The sequence below is a fragment of the Rhipicephalus sanguineus genome, chromosome 11, assembly GCF_013339695.2.
Source record: "Rhipicephalus sanguineus isolate Rsan-2018 chromosome 11, BIME_Rsan_1.4, whole genome shotgun sequence".
Classification (NCBI taxonomy): domain Eukaryota; kingdom Metazoa; phylum Arthropoda; class Arachnida; order Ixodida; family Ixodidae; genus Rhipicephalus; species Rhipicephalus sanguineus.
Window position 1 is genome coordinate 138,992,863 of NC_051186.1, and position 17,853 is coordinate 139,010,715.

Sequence of the window (17,853 nt, forward strand, 5' to 3'; positions counted from 1 at the left end):
CACCAAAGCCGGTATTGGTGTCAGATCTTGCGTCGGCAGCTGTGTTATGAGTAGTATTGTCTTTTACAATTCGCAATTGAATCAAGTCCTGTGCCAGGATTTACCTACTGATAAGATGTATGAAGTGTTTAGATATGTGGATGATTTTCTGGCGATTTTAACAGGGAAGGAAGTTGCAACTTGGAAGAAGCTATGGACGATGTTTTATCCGTTCTTAGACAACATGGTGATGGATTAGAATCTATAAATGAACTAACTATCTGAGGGTAATTTACTGCAGTGTTTAGATTGCTCCATGTGCTAAGAACGGGCTTTTGCCATCTGACTCTTTGCCTTCCAAATTAGTGAAACTGGGAATCGCATCACTTTGCCTTGAGTCTGTGTTCAGAAATGAAAACGAATTGGCCAGTGTGGCTTCAGCTGGTTTTTTCAACTGGAGGTTGCCGAAACCCTCTTGCAAGAAAGGAAGAGCTGCAGCAGAGGTACTTCGAGAAGAAGTCAGACTAGTGGCCGTTCGGTATGCGCACAGGTTGGCCCATAATTTGAAGAAAGTTGTGAACAAGCATAGCGTTCCACTCTTCTTTACAGCCCTTAGGAAGCTCAGAGGGTGCTTGAATAGAAGACAAAGAAAAAGAAAAGGAAATAAAAGATGCTGTAGAACTAAACATGTGTGATTGTTCACGAGATGCTCAGAAGGGGTGGTGCATGAAGTTTACCCCACGGGTGGCTGTTACATAGTACAAACCGATCTCTGTATGAATGAGCCGATTAGGGAACACGAAAGAAATGCCAGGCAAGGTAAAGAGGGCCCAAATTTGCCTAAACGTTTTAGAATTTACCCTCGCATTCTTGTTGGTCGGGCTTTCCCGATGTTCAGGTTCTGGCCAGAAGCAAAAATGTGAAAGCCAGGAAGCTTTCTACATCAGCAAGAAAGGCACGCTGGTCATTAGCAATATGGCCATAGTAATATAAGGCCTAAAAACATTTTATTGAGTGTGTGTCATTGTATTGCCCTTGATGCTCAAATGTGTGTTGGTTGTGCAGGCATGGATTGAGGGTACATACGGACCTGATTTCTGTGAAATAAAGCGGTTGTGAGTGGCGCCCTGTCCCGTCGTTTTCTCTTCTGGTGCACGTGTTTATAGCACCTAAAGCAGTTATAATATGAAGAGATGCCAACTCGCCCAACAAGAAGTTTGCTTAATCGAAGATTAGTGTTCCTTTCAATTTTTCAGGGAACTTTTTTTCTTGGAAAGACTCCACCCACCATATTTTTTCCCCACAGCATGGAGCCCAGTGCATCTGGTGGCCGAGAACTGCACGAACTGGAGGAAGCACAGCAGACAGTGTACATGCGGGGCCGCTGGGTTCAGCTGGCACCTACCGAGGGATGCTACAACCTGGTTGGTGTGCGCCTGCCCACCAGCGGGGACTACTCACAGTACTGCCACTGGTGTACGTTACTTTGTCTTCTTGGCAGGGGCAAGGAAAGATCATAACACCCTCTTTACTCACGTAATAATTGCACTTCTGGAAACTGACACAAACATGAGGATGCTATATTTACAAGGGGTACAACTTCAGGAGCCCTATCAGGAAAATGGGGCAGAAAGAGCTTGGCATGTGCATGCCTAACGTACTACTTTTCTTTCTTTCTTTCTATCGCATCATACAATGCTTCCTTCCCCGATGCCCGGAATTAGACCGTCATCCACGTGTTTAGCAGCGTGGCACTTCAGCTGCTACAGGCAGCAACAACGGTCATTTGTTCATATTCAGGCTACGATGAAATGTAGCAACGTGAACTGACAAGTCACCACGATAACGTCAATAAAAGATCAGATTGCCGTATCAAAAACAGCGGATCACTGACAAGCCCACGACTGAGAGAGAATCGACTATTGGAAAATGGCGCATACAAATACGCATGTGACTGGCGCATTTTCGAGGGCCTTATTTGTGTGCACCTGCATTTCTGTACACTCGCAGGCGCCGACGTTTTTTTGCGGTCATGCCTACAACGGCAGCTTGTGAGGCATAAAAGTTTTGCTTAAAATTCATAGTGCCAAGAAAGAGGCCCAAGAAACGGTTCTGTGATGAGAAGACATTGATATTTTGTAGTTGAGCACTGCGCATGAAGTTTAAAGGTAGGGCTAAAGGTAGGCCCCTTTCTGGACACCTTTTTGAAAAGAGGCCCTCGTTATCCCTTGGACTGTCAACATTGGGCAAACGCTCATAGAGAGCTGCGATTGGCTGATGGTTTGACGTAAAGCAGGCAGATGTGGTGACCGGACCTGCGGTCAAGTGCACAGTAGTGAGGACACAGTAGCCGCTGTGAGAAGCGTAGGCGCACTGACCATACAGGCTGTGCACTCTAGCTTTTATTGTACAAAGTACGAGTGGCGCCACCCTGTAGTGCCAGTTACCACAAATCATCATCATCATCATCAGCCTGTCTACGCCCACTGCAGGGCAAAGGCCTCTCCCATGTTCCGCCAATCAACCCGGTCCTGTGCTTTCTGCTGCCACGTACTACCTGCAAACTTCTTAATGTCATCTACCCACCTAATTTTCTGTCTTCCCCTCACGCGTTTGCCCTCTCTTGGAATCCAGTCAGTTAACCTTAATGACCACCGGTTATCCTGCCGACGTGCTACGTGCCCGGCCCATATCCATTTCTTCTTCGTGATTTCAACTATGATATCCTTAACCCCCGTTTGTTCCCTGACCCACTCTGCTCTCTTCCTGTCTCTTAAGGTTACACCTATCATTTTCCTTTCCATCGCTCGCTGCGTCGTCCTCAATTTAAGTTGAACCCTCTTTGTAAGTCTCCAGGTTTCTGCTCCGTAGGTAAGTACCGGTAAGATGCAGCTGTTATATACCTTCCTCTTGAGAGATAGTGGTAGACTTGAGCATGCTCTAAAGAACGGAAGAAGCCTCAAAGCTATGAAGACAAAACTGTGCATAGGCAAAAATCAGATATATGCATTAAGGGACAAGGAAGGCAAGGTCACAACCAATATGGATAGAATAGTTGAGGTAGCGGAAGAGTTCTACAGAGATCTGTACCACAAATCATTCCCCCTTAACACAACAGTCTAACAGAAGATAAAGCAGGTACAGTTCATGAAGAAAACCGTGGCGCAGTATGGCGTTCCCTTGTGCACCGATAAAGTTAAGGTGTGGGAGGAGGCCAGGGGCACTCTGTGCCTTGGTGATCTTATGATGTCACCGGCCACTAGTTGAGAGGGCTTGCCGGATAGTAATAGCTGGCTTGTAAAGCTTGTTGCCACTTCAGGTAAACCATTGTCTGCTGTACCTCCAGTCCCTGAGGGAAGCAACAACTGTAAGTAGAGAGGCTGGAGCCCCGACAGTTGTGCTGATCTGGCATCGACCGTGGCCTTACATTATCCAGATGATGGGTCCATTGCAGCCCATCACCCAACTGTAGGTCAATCTGGGAATTGTGTTGGCTGGTGACTACAGTGAGAATCCAACTCAGACCTTGTATGCGTTCCTCAAACGGACGGAGGCAGTCCATCTGTTTGAGTCGCACGCGATTGGTCAGTGTGAGCCGTGACGAGCGCCGCGACGTTAATTGTCACGTGAGCTGTGGCGTCACGTGTCTGCTTTCGGACGGAGGCGAAAGAATGGTCGGAGAGACCGTACGAAACGAAACGGATGGATTAAAATGGCTGCCTGTTACCTCGACTTGGATGGGATTGAAACGCAGGCTACCACTTCGCTCATTGGCTGTTTGCTTCCCCTCGTTCTCGCGAACCAGTTTGTAACGTAAAGCACGGACCGCCTCCGTCCGTTTTAGGAACGGGTACAAAATCGCGCCACTGGGCAAAAATTCATGGCGAACACCCTGTCTCCTGGTTGTGCTGGCACCCTCGGTTTAGCTCTTTGATCATAATCCTTCTTCTGAGTGAGTTATTTCTGGAGGACTGTTTTTCTTAGGTCCAGCCATGGCAGAACCAATGCACTATTAGAAGCGGTGTAACAGGGTGGTACCAGATCCTCTTCAAGCCGTTGAATATGTCGTATGCTTCACTCAGGAATGCGGGGCCATTGTCTAATACCACCATATCTGGGAGGCCCTGATTCGCAAACAGGACTCACATGCACGCATTTGTATGCATGTAGGCACGCAATCACTGAGGATAGTATTGCATTTTGGTGGGAGCCACCAGGGAATTATGAATTCAGTCACAGTCGCAACCAGGAAACAATAATCAACATTTTTGGAAGTATGGTATATATGTACATGTGTCAACACCGGTGCCAGTGGTGGTCAAACAGAAACCAAAACTGAATACTGCATATTCCCCTCATTACAAAAACAAGGTAAGTAGAAGTTAGTCGATTAGTATTGATACACAGATACTATTTACAAATATTTACAAGTGCACATGGCATGTGCGCTTCACTGTAATTAGACATGGCCTACATATGGAACAAGCGATACAGCAACAGAACAACTAACAAAAAAAAAAAACGCTCGCAGTAACATGCAAGCAACCATTTACACACAGTTCATGCAGCACTCAAGCTCTCTGGCACTGCATCTCTCTGCACACTAGCACACACGAGCTACATGTAGTCCTGGTATCTATACGGGGGCCTTCTGTTCCTTGGAGGTCAGATGTCGAAGCACAGGATCTTCCGATGCGGCTGGCACTGGAACTTGCAGAGTGGGCGTAGCTGGCGAGGCTTCGGATCGAGCTGTTGAGGTGTGATCCCCTGATTCTTCAGATGCCGATGACAGGATTGCAGGCTCGAAAACAGCATTATGCTGCGGGTTCCATGTGCCTGAAACTGCAGGTGTCTTGGATAGCTGTAACGCGTTCCACGTTCGTCTATAGTCAAGCCAAAATGATGATGGATCTTGTTGACAGACTACCTTCCGCAGGTGGCTAAACGTGAGGTCTCCCTTAACAGATGTACCAGGTTTCTTGATTCTAATGTAATCGCCAACGTCGTCTTCGCAGCCCTGCGATGGTCTGTGTACTTTTTGATGTAGTCTTGCGTGCTCTTAACTCTTTGGTCAGACGGTGAAGTTCGGAAACAGGATTGCTGAAGAAAGCTGGTGACAAGTCACCCACAACTTCAAGGCATGTTCTAGGTACCTGTCCATGTATAAGAACAGACAGTGCTATTCCCATAGTGGCATGGGGTGTGCAACAATATATGCCCACATAATCGGTTACTGCTTTGTGAAGCGGACGTTGCTACAGCATGGTGACCTGCACGAAATTTTTGAAGGTGCAATTAAACTGCTTGACAAGTCCGTTCACTTGTGGGTAGTACACGGAAGAGTGCACAAAGCGGATGGTGTGATCTTCCAGGAATTAGGTGAATTCCACAGACGAGAACTCGGGCCCGTTGCTGCAGACTGTCGCATCCAGGTCTCAAAAACGAGAGCTTAATTGGGTGCCCGACACCCAATTTAAAACGACGACGTGAAATTCCTGCGCCGGCTGTAACCGTAACAGAGCGCGCGCAATGAAAAATAAACTGTTAAGGTCTTTATTGGACGGCACTCAGCGGCAATACGCAGTGGTGACAGTCAAGGCAAAAGCACGGACTCCGAGTGCGAGCGGCGTTCTTTCAGGAATGAGCCGAAGAGGACGACCCACTAGAAGCCCTCGGAGAGTGCAACCCATTACACAGTACCAAGGCTTTGCCACAATTACGCCGGGTTCGAAAAGGGAGCCGCCCAGCGACCTAAGACCTTGTCACTATGATTGGGTCATAGTAGGCCTTGAGGCGCTCCATGTTGACTATGTCTCGCCCTTGACAGCGCATGTCCGAAGATGGATCAGTGGGTTCGATCACGTAAGTTGACTGGTGATGTGCGTTCGACGACATGGTAGGGGCCTTCGTATTTCGGCAGTGGTTCTGTAGAGAGGCCAGTTGCAGTTGTAGGGACCGAGAGCCATACGAGCGCTCCAGGGAGGAACGTGGGCTGAGAAATGGTGGTGTCACCGTGAATGCTCTTCTGTCGCTCTTTCATGCGTCGTAAAGGTCTTGGCAAGCTCGCGAAACTCTTCAGCAAGCCTGGCTGTGGCAGAAATACGTGAACACTCAGATAGATCTGGCTTGTATGGAGGTATTGTGTCGATGGTGTGCGACGGATGCCTTCCATACAATAAAAAGAATGGTGAAAAGGCAGTAGTGCTCTGAGGGGCAGTATTGTATGCGTGGGTGACGAAGGGCAGAATGGCATCCCAATTTGTGTGATTGGCGGCAACGTACAGACAGGTCCACTGTTAAAGGGAACACTTGCTTTCAGGTCATGTCAGGATATCGTTCTCTTGCAACAACAGAATGACTTAGATTTGCATAAGACTACTGGTGGTTGAGAATTCCGACTCCCTTTGACAGACTAGTACCATGCACAAGCAACATTTCCACACCGACTTGCAGTTAGGGGGCCAGCAAAATGAAAGGTGCTCATTCGAATGTTCCCTTTAACAGTGGACCATACTGTACATTGAGAGCATGTCGCCGAGCATGCAGTTAAAGTGTTTGGTTAGGCCATTCGTCTGTGGGTGGTAAGCAGTAGTTTTGTGGTGAACAGCATGGCACTCTTTGAGAATGGCTTCGACGACTTCCGACAAGAAGGCACGGCCTCGATCGCAGAGAAGCTCCTGGGGTGGACCGTGACGCAGTGTGAATTGGTGTAGCAGGAAGGAGGCAACATCGTGCGTTGTAGCCGCTGGGAGGCCAGTGTTTTCGGCGTATCACGTTAGATGGTCAACAGCGACGATGGCCCACCGGTTACCAGCCGACGTCAGAGGAAGTGGTCCATACAAATCGATACCCATGTGCCCAAACGGACGGTTCGGGCAAGGTAATGATTGTAGGCCTGCTGGCAACACGTGCGTAGAAGGTTTTCAGCGTTGGCAATCGGGGCAAGAGGGAACGAACTTCTGCACGTAACGGTAAATCCCTCTTCAGAAGTATTGTTGAATGCGGTGGTAAGTTTTGGATACCCCAGAGTGCGCCCATTGCGGATAAGAGTGGAACGACTCGCATATTTCAGAACGCAGACTGCGGGGTATCACTAGTAACCACTGGCAGCCGTCGGCGTTGTAACTGCGTCAGTGCAGTAGGTCGTCACGAAGGGTGAAATGGTGGGCTTGATGACGCAACGTGCGAGTAGATGGTGTTGCTGGCGGATAAGTGAACAAATCTATCAGCAAGGCGATCCATTTATCTTTGCACTGTTTGATAGCGATGGTGTGAACGTTGATGGAAGTAACTGCAATGAAAGATACTGAAGCAGGGGGCGTTGTCGTCGGGCAAGGGGGAGCGTGAGGGCATCGACGTCAGCGTGCTGTCATCCGTTAAGGTACAGCACGCGGATATTGTAGTCTTGGAGGCGAAGTGCCCAACGGGTGAGACGGCCCGAGGGATCCTTCAATGACAACCAGCATAGTGCATGATGCGGTGACATCAAATGGGAGACCGTACAAATAAGGGCGAAACTTGGCAAGAGCCCAGATGATCGCCAGGCACTCTTTTTCTGTTACGATTTAATTGGTCTCGGCTCTAGGAAGCGTATGACTTGCATATGCCACGACATATTCGGGGAACCCTGGTTTGCATTGCGCAAGAACAGCGCCGAGGCCTACACCGCTGCCGTCCGTGTGTACCTCCATTGGAGCCGTAGGGTCGTAGTGGCGTAGTATGGGAGGAGACGTCAACAAACGACGGAGCTTTGCAAATGCATTATCACACTCGGACGACCACAAATTTAGGAGCCCATTACTTCCAAGGAGCTTCGTCAGCGGCGATATGATGGTGGCAAAGTTTCGTATGAAGCGGCGAAAGTACGAACACAGTCCTACGAAACTGCGCAGTTCTTTCATGGACGTAGGTTTGGGAAATTCGGCCACAACCCGAAGCGTGGTCGGATCGGGAAGGATTCCGTCCTTGGACACAATGTAGCCTAGGATTATCAGCTGCTGTGCTGCAAACTGGCACTTTTTCAGATTGAGGTGGAGGCCAGCGTTGCTTAACCGCATCAAAACATGCCGCAGACATTGGAGATGCGTGGAGAAGTCCGGAGCGAAAATGACGACGTTGTCGAGGTAGCACAAGCACGTGTGCCATTTCAAGTTGCGCAGAACAATGTCCATCATGCGCTGGAACGTCGCGGGTGCATTACACAGACCAAACGGCATGACGTTGAACTCGTACAAGCTGTCGGGCGTTACAAAGGCTGTCTTCGGTCGAGCGTCATCAGCCATGGGTACTTGCCAGTACCCTGAGCGCAAATCGAGAGATGAAAAGAATTCTGCTCCTTGCAAGCTGTCAATCGCGTCGTCGATTCGCATCAGTGGATAAGCATTCGTGCGAGTGATCTTGTTGAGTCGTCGGTAGTCCACACAGAACCGCACAGAACAATCGTTCTTCGCAACGAGAACAACAGGAGACGCCCATGGGCTGTTCGAGGCCAGAATAACATCGCGTCGAAGCATATTGTCAACTTGCTCATTAATTACCCGACGCTCTGCTGGAGGCATGTGATATGGGCATTGCTGCAGTGGTGGTTGGGCGCCAGTGTCGATGCGATGCGTAACAGCGGAGGTACGGCATAGAGAAGCTTGCCTGACATCGAAAGAAGACTGAAATTCTTCCAACAGGCACAGAAGCTTGGAACGCTGGACCGATGTGAGGTTGTCAGCAGTAGTGGAACCAAACACATCAGCAGGTGACGAATCGTACGTGGAAACAGCACTGAGCATACGGGAACTGGGACAGTGCGCGTCATTGGGTGCCTCCATAAGCTGTGCATCTTCGAGGGGTTCCACTCTGCCGAAGCATTCCTCTTGCACCAACGTAACAATGTACAGAGATGGGTTGGTAACAAAAATAGCAGTGCTGCCCTGAGTGGCTTCCACGGTCGCGAAAGGTAGCAGCAAGCCTTTCCTAGTGCAAATGTGGTCAGATGGCGAAATGAGTGCAGTGGTGTCGGAGAGACTGGCGCAGTCGACTGACACAGCCATCGACGAGTTTGGAGGCACTTTTTTATCATCTTTGACGAGGATCTTGCTCGATGCCGGTGAACTGTCTGCCGGCGTCAAGTCTGAGAACGGGGAGAGTTCAATTTCGGCTGGTGTGCAATGAATTACGGCGTCGTAGTGGGAGAGAAAATTCCATCCCAGGATGACGTCGTGAGAGCATGCAGCAATTATGATGAACTCGACATCGTACGGAACGTCCTGAATGACTGCGCGAGCTGTGCATATTGCTGTAGGATGAATATCTGGGAGCTGGCTGTACGGAGGGACATTCCAGAAAGTGCTGTCGTCACTTTTCTTAGTAATCGGCTCAATTTTTCGTCCATAGCGGATACGGCGGCTCCAGTGTCGACAAGGGTAGATGAGCGAACACCGTTCACAAACACATCTGTCAGGTTCGATGGGCTTCGCTGAGGGCTTTCGCGGTTCGATAGCATTGCAGCCCTTGCCTCGTGGACTGCGGCGACTTGTTTTCCAGGGCACGTGTGACAGACGTGACTGCATCGGCAACATTGAACGACGTGATGGAGACGGAGAGCGCTGAGTAGATGGAGCTTGGCGTGACTGACGTCGGTGACATAGGTGTAGGTGGGTCGTTGAATGCATGGCTGGACTGGCTGGTGACGGGTGACGCGACTCGAGGCGGCTGCACACGATTGCAATAACGCGCCACGTGGCCGGCGTAACAGCATGCGAAGCGTATGGGGCGGTTGTCAGATGTGTGCCATCGGTTCGCTGGAGCAGGGCCCGCCCATGGCGCAGGACGTGATTGACGGGGTGGCAACAGATATGACGGCATGGTGGGCTGCAGTCGTGGCCTATGCATGACGTCGGCATAGGTAGCTGGCACACCTGCTTTGAAGGACTGAGGTCTAGCGGCGGCTTCAGTGTAACTGTATGGGGAAGCCGTATGGATTACTGGGGACGTCCTTGTGACAACTTGGGTGTAACTCAGTGGTGCAGGAGCCGGATGGTGCTGGTGGTATTCAGGCGTGACCTCTGCGATTTCCTGCTCATTTGCTCAACGGAGGGGAGGGAGAAGAGTGGTTGACGGCTGTTGAACGTACTGAGGGTGAGCAAAGTCCAGCAGAGAGAACTGGCACACGATTTCCTTGCACACGAATGACTTCACCTCTGCGAGCAATGCGGAGTGGTCGGATATGGTCGACAAGCCAGCAAGCTCGGCGTCGTGTGATGGAGAGCAACGGGTCATCGACTGCTGCCAGCGCAGCTCCTCATAGCTTTGGCAGAGCGTTATGACCTCTGCCACTGTGCTGGGGTTTTTGGTGAGCAGCATCGTTAAGGCATCATCGTCGATGTCTTTCAAAATGTGCCTGATCTTGTCAGATTCAGACATGGTGGTGTCGGCTTTCTTACACAAATCGAAGATATTGTTACGTAAATGACGACTCGGTAGACTGTAGTCCGTAGACTATCTACACGATATATTTACAGGAGTGGTTGCAGCGCTGACCGGTTCAGCCAAGAGCCCGAGCAGAGAGAGATCTTCCTTCTCTTCGTCCGGCGCACACGCGCATGGTGCAAGGGGCTGGCAGTATGCATGTAGCATAATCCCCGGCGGCAGAAGCGCCGTCTCGGCGCATCAGATGTCAACTTCACTGGGAGAGTGGTAGGGCTTCAAGGCATCTCAGTCGCCACGCTCCGATCAATATCAGATGACCACGTCACCATTTTCACTGCCGACGTGTGCTCAGATGTTCCTTGTCGCCCGCCGGATACCACACGCCTCGACATGAAATTACGTCACATGATCGCCCCGGACCTCGAACCTGAGCAATCAGCCGCTCTAAGCCGCCTTTTGGCTTCTTACCGCGACATCTTTGACGTCGATAATCGACCACTAGGCCAGACTTCTCTTGTAAAGCACCGCATAAACACCGGTGATTCTCTTCCCATTCACCGCCGACCATATCGGGTGTCTGCCGCAGAGCGCACGGTCATTCAACAAGAAGTGAACAAGATGCTAGCCAGAGGCATTATTGAACCCTCATCGAGCCTTTGGGCGTCTCCCGTCGTGCTGGTTAAAAAGAAAGACGACACGTGGCGCTTCTGCGTTGATTACCGCCATCTTAATCGAATTACGAAAAAGGACGTTTACCCTTTGCCCCGAATTGACGACGCTCTTGATTGCCTACACGGCGCGCGCTACTTTTCTTCAATAGACCTACGCTCTGGCTACTGGCAGATTGCTATGGACGAGAAAGACCAAGAAAAGACTGCGTTTGTAACTCCCGATGGCCTCTACCACTTCAAGGTTATGCCGTTCGGTCTGTGCAACGCCCCAGCCACGTTCGAGCGTATGATGGACTCTCTGCTACAAGGATTCAAATGGACAACCTGCCTTTGTTACCTCGACGATGTCCTTGTATATTCGCCTACATTTGAAACCCACCTTCGGCGTTTGGCAGCTATTCTTGACGTTTTCCGCAAAGCTGGCCTCCAGTTGAATTCGTCGAAGTGCCACTTCGGTCGCCGGCAGATTACAGTCTTGGGCCACCTCGTCGATGCTTCAGGTGTGCAGCCGGACCCAGAGAAAATTCGTGCAGTCACGAGTTTTCCTGTACCCCAATCAGCCAAAGACGTCCGGAGTTTTGTGGGACTCTGTTCCTACTTCAGAAGGTTCGTGGAAAATTTTGCAACAATCGCTCGACCACTCACTGAACTTCTGAAGAAAGACGTGCCTTTTACGTGGGGTCCCGCTCAAACCGCCGCTTTTTCTCGCCTCGTCACACTTTTGACAACGCCGCCTATATTGGCCCACTTTGATCCATCCGCTGCGACGGAGGTCCGAACCGATGCTAGTGGTCACGGGATCGGAGCCGTCCTAGCCCAACGACAACAGGGACACAACCGCGTTATCGCGTACGCCAGCCGCCTCCTTACAGCTGCCGAGCGCAACTATTCCATTACAGAGCGTGAATGCCTTGCTCTTGTCTGGGCAGTCTTGAAGTTCCGCCCATATTTATATGGCTCGCACTTTTCTGTAATAACGGACCATCATGCGCTCTGTTGGCTTTCCTCACTAAAGGATCCTACTGGCCGTCTTGGTCGCTGGGCTCTGCGACTCCAAGAATATAGCTACACAGTGACGTACAAGTCGGGCCGCCTACACCAGGACGCAGACTGCCTGTCTCGCTACCCGGTCGATGAATCGAGCACCATCTCTGACACCGACGCCAACGCTTGCGTCTTTTCGCTTTCCTTACTAACAAACATCGGCGACGAGCAACGCCGTGATGCGTCCTTGCGTACTATCATCGAACGCCTAGAATCATCGTCTACCGACCGGTCCCATCGCTCGTTCGTCCTCCAAGATGGTGCACTCTACCGCCACAGTTTTCACCCAGATGGACCAGCCCTGCTGCTTGTTATTCCGAAACACCTCCGCTCGGCTGTCCTTCACGAACTTCATGACCTTCCAACGGCCGGTCACCTTGGTGTATCGCGCACTTACGACCGCATCCGCCGACGCTTCTTTTGGCCAGGGCTTGCACGCTCCGTCAGAAGATATGTTGCGGCGTGTGAGAAATGTCAACGCCGCAAAACACCATCGACGCTTCCCGCCGGGTGCCTTCAACCCCTTGACATTTCGTCAGAACCGTTCTTTCGCGTTGGCTTAGACCTACTTGGCCCGTTTCCCGTGTCTTCCTCTGGCAACAGGTGGATAGCTGTGGCCACAGACTACGCCACCGATGTCGCCGACTTCCTCCTACACGACGTGATTTTGCAACATGGAGCTCCACGCCAGCTGCTTACAGACCGTGGCCGCACATTTCTGTCGAAGGTCATAGCCGACATTCTGCGGTCATGTGAAACGAGGCACAAGCTTACTACGTCCTACCATCCGCAGACAAATGGCCTCACGGAGCGTCTCAATCGAACACTTACAGACATGCTTGCGAAGTATGTTTCCTCCGACCACTCCGACTGGGACCTTGCTTTGCCATACGTGACATTTGCGTACAATTCTTCGCGCCACGACACTGCTGGTTACTCTCCATTTTTTCTGTTGTTCGGCCGACAACCAACGTTGCCCCTGGACACCACCATCCCGTTTCCCGCAGTACCGCCCAGTGAATATGCCCTTGACGCTATCACCAGGGCTGCCCATGCACGTGAAACCGCCCGCACTCGCCTTTTGACTTCCCAAGAAAACCAACGGCGGTTGTACGATCGCAGACACCGAGACGTACACTTCTCGCCCGGTTCCTTGGTCCTGCTGTGGTCGCCCACCCGTCACGTTGGGATGTCGGAAAAACTGATGTCTCGATACACAGGTCCATACAGAGTCGTTCGTGCGGTTACCCCGGTAACTTATGAAATCGCTCCTGTCGCCTCGTCGCCTTCATCTTCCACACCGGCCAGCGATATCGTACATGTCGCACGCTTGAAGCCCTACCACTCTCCCAGTGAAGTTGACATCTGATGCGCCGAGACGGCGCTTCTGCCGCCGGGGATTATGCTACATGCATACTGCCAGCCCCTTGCACCATGCGCGTGTGTGCCGGACGAAGAGAAGGAAGATCTCTCTCTGCTCGGGCTCTTGGCTGAACCGGTCAGCGCTGCAACCACTCCTGTAAATATATCGTGTAGATAGTCTACGGACTACAGTCTACCGAGTCGTCATTCACGTAACAATATCTTCTGTGTAGCTGGTGAAGGATTCACCGGCCTGCTGTGCTCATTCACGTAAATGCTGTTCAGCCTGCAGCTTACGAACGGCAGGGCAGCCAAAGACGTTGATAATGCCGGTCTTGAAGTCGGACCACGTCGTAAAATCTGAGGTGTGGTTGTTGTACCACAGGCCTGCCACACCCGTGAGGTAGAAAACCAAGTTGGTCCATTTTCCTGCCTCGTCCCATTTATTGGGGACACTCACGCGTTCATAAATCGCGAGGCAGTCCTCCATGTCGGTCCCATCTGTGCCAGTGTAGACAGGGGGGTCACGGATACGAGGGACACCGGGAGATGAGGTCAGTGCAGGCGGTGGCGTCTGCTGGGTGGCATCCTTAGGCACGGTAGATGGCAGTTTACGGGATCGAAGCGGCAGGGGCATCGAATGAGGACAGAAGTTGTTGTGACAGCACAGCACTCTCCACTAAATTGTTAAGGTGTTTATTGGATGGCACTGAGCGGCAATACGCCGTGGTGACAGTCAAGGCAAAAGCACGGACTCTGAGCGTGAGCGGCATTCTTTCAGGAACGAGCCAAAGAGGATGACCCACTAGAAGCCGCTGGAGAGGGCAAGCCATTACACAGTACCAAGGCTTGGCCACAGAAACAAGCAAGTATCAAAAGACACCGTAAGCACGCCTCCTCACCCAATCGAAACGGCCGCTGGCAACCAGCAGTCTCTGATCAAACGCCCGGCAAAGTCTCGAAACATAGCGAAAAAAAACATGATGCGACGCCGAGTGACACCGGCGCAAGTGGAACCGACGAGAAGAATCTCACCCTTTGCCTAGCCTTGGCTGTGCTGCACGCCAAAGAACACACCCGACTCTTCTGGAACCCGGGAGCGAGGAGATATAAGTGTGCACCGACGACAGAAGGTAGTCGGTCTAGAGATGGTGAAGAGGTTATGTTGAGTGTGGTTCCGTCGACCAAAGAATACGTGTTTTTTTGTTGGAGCCATTCATTTGTAGCATACAGTTGGCATACAGTTGTGCATTGTCTTAGGCTCAGGCCATTCTGTTTCATGAAGTTCGTGACCCATTTCTTGGATACTTTGAACTCTGTTTGCAGGATGCACATATCCTTCGTGACAGTACGTGCTTTTGCCTCAGTATCATTGTAGCAAACGCTCAGGCTCTTGCTTCTCTGGTCGTGAACCCAATCTCGAACCGCCTCCTCAATGGCAGGGTATCTTCCAGACTTCGGTCCACGAAAGGAACGGCGTGTAGCAGCGCACGCGGAGATCTTGGTCCTTTGTTTTCTCCATTCTTTCACACACTTTTCCGACAATCGACCTTGCGCCCTGCTGCATCGTTGCTTTCCGACTCTGCGTAGAGGATCGCTTGCCGCTTGAAAGCAGCGCTGTACTGTTAACGGCGTAGCGGTGGCATCTTGGCGTCGTAAATTGTGCACACCACTGTTCGCAAGCGAAGCGAAATGCAGAAATGGCGAACAGGCGTGAGTGCAAAGAGACGCGAAGACGCTTGTGGGTGCATGTGACTGGTCATGTGGTTTATAGTTCCCTGCGAAGTGTTGCCAGCCCACACGGTGCTGCTAGCTTTTCCGTGGAACGCCCATGGTTTGTCAACAAATCGTTTCTATTGTATGAAAACAAAACTGCAGGGCGTATCACAAGATAAATTCCTCTTTTTTCTATAGAGCATCGTTAGCTCTCTGTCAAAGGTTTGAAATGCTGCTTTTGAGACCTTGTTTCCCAAGCAGTTCGCATTAATGCCACGCGGCGGTTATTTTTAAACGCGCTCCGTAGTTTCGTGTGGTTTCGCTATATAGTTTCACAATCGTCGTGGCAGATCGCAAAAATGTCCGGCTCCGGAAGCGGTGCACACGCGTTGGGAGACAGCAGTTCCCGCGACTCCGCTGCCTCTGCGGCTGATGTTATTGATGCGTCGAATAGCAGTGAATCAGAAGACGATGACCTTTCATCGGACCCCAGAGATAAGTTGACTTTACAATTCCGCGTATAGGTCGACCCCCGAACTTTGGAAGGTCATTTTATGTAAAAAACGACTTATAAATCGGCAATATACGTTAACCAACTATTTTGTTGGCATCAAAATAAATGCTGTCTACATATATGCCGTCCATGAAGTGCAGTTATTATTAATAAATGTCGTCCACGGCCAGGAGAAAGCTCTCATTCTCAGGTTCAGACCTCTGGTCTTTTGGAACAGACATTGACATAATTTTCACTGCTTCAAAGGTGGAGAATTTACGCTCATCATGCATGCACGTAACCGCTGATGAACTTTGTGAGTTCTTAGCTGTCTTCTGCTAGCTTGACCTTGTGGAGACTAGATGTCGCGTCTAACTTGGAAAAGACCTTTGCCTCTCTGAGGAGTCCTAGTACATGTTCCACGGTCGGTAAGACGTGTCGCTCCCAGAAGATGTACTTGTTCAGCTTCGTCAAGTCCATGCACAAGTGGTAGCTGCAGAGTTCTTTTGCACCGCCACCAGACCAACACACCATCGCGTTGGCTTCGTGATCCACCTAATAATGTCCTGCGCTTCCATCTTGTTGAGCTCATATTTTACGACTGGACACAATGGGATGGGTATCCTTCTTGGTGTGCTTAAGGAGTATGGGGTGGCACCTGCTTCGATGCAAATCTCGTACGGTTCGTCCAACACGCTGAGTCCTTTGAACAGCTCTGAAGTGATGCTGACAGTCCTAGACGACTCACCCCCAGTCATGCTGTCCACAAACTTGACAACTTGCAGAGCTTGAATGGCTGAAGAGCCTGCAGAGGCACCGTTTGTGAACGCACCACGTACATTCTCTGCTCTGTCGTTCATCGTTTGCTGAGGGCAGCGCGACCTGGACTGAGGACTGAGAGACACGTACACAAGCAAGCGCTGACTGACAACTGATTTATTTCATCACACATGCAGTAAATAAGTACACACAAAAAAATGATCACGTGGCGCGTGTCTGTCGTGATAGGGATTCATTTGATTACATGTTTCAAAAACTGCACTTCTTTATTATGCAGAGCAACCGAAGTTTGGCTGACGCATGCGCTCTGATTTATATGTACAGTAGAACCCCGCTGTTACGTTCCTCACTGCTGCGTTTTCCCGGCTGTTACGTCGTTTTCCGCCGGTCCCGGCATAGCTCCCATAGGATACAATGTATTGGGAACCCCGCTGTTACGTCGTAACTGTCGGACCGTTCCCGTATGATACGTCGCGAAGTGCGCCCGGAGCCGACCGAGTGACTACCAAAGAGAGCGGCCATGGCGCATTTTCACGCAGCTTGGCCTCGTTTGACCGTAATATTAGCCGCACGAGAGGCGCAAACAACAGAATCTTTCAATTGATGCAAACAAAAGCATGGCCTTCGAGATTCAAATTGCAAACATGGCGTCTATGACGTAACTGCTCGCGTAAGCAAGGCCTTCGAGATTGGCATTTACTATTGACAAAAGCATAGCCTCTGAGATTTGCATTGCACAAACATGGCGTGTATGACGTAATTGCTTGCGAAAGCAAGGCCTTCGAGATTGGCATTCACTTCTGCCATCGCGTTGGCGTAGACTCATCATCATCGTTATTTGTCGGAGAACGGGAGGAGTTCGAGCCGGTTGGAGCTCGCATGGTCGTGCGTGAGGTTCGCGGTCGGACTCGCCGCGCCGGTCGTGATTGCGTGTGCTTAGTTCTTTCATACCTACAGCTGTTGGTGTTAAAAAAATCACATACGTTGATTACATTTCTGTGGATGAGGCCGTTCTAAGCTCCGCGTTTCTATCCATCGACTAGATCGCGGCTGAGCGCGCCAATTTTCGTGCTGCTCGTAAGAATTGAAATAAAATTCTGTACCACTAAATATTTTGCCGTTTTTCCTGTTTTTCGGCTCTTACGTTTCCCGTCTCTTACGTTTATTTCCTACGGTCCCTTCAAAAACGTATCAGCGGGGTTCTACTGTATGTGGTATGCTTCCACAATTTCGCGAAAGGTTTGGTTAAAATTTCTGTATATTACCCGTGTTTCATAAAGCATTGGCTCACAATGGCACGTTCTACAATGTATAGCTAAGTTCGTGCTGGCGTGATTTTTGACGGCTGTGTGGTGCTCCCTGAGACGAACATTAATGCACCGTCCCGTC

At 50.6% G+C, this 17,853-nt stretch overlaps 1 protein-coding gene across 1 annotated transcript in view; it reads left to right on the plus strand.

Moving 5' to 3' along the window:
* LOC119374759 (beclin 1-associated autophagy-related key regulator) overlaps positions 1-17,853 on the plus strand; it is a 198,422-nt gene that overhangs the window by 94,808 nt on the left and 85,761 nt on the right. Inside the window, exon 7 of the mRNA XM_049411003.1 lies at positions 1,286-1,455. Within this exon, the coding sequence (XP_049266960.1) occupies positions 1,286-1,455 (170 nt within the window). The remainder of the gene's footprint in view (positions 1-1,285; positions 1,456-17,853) is intronic.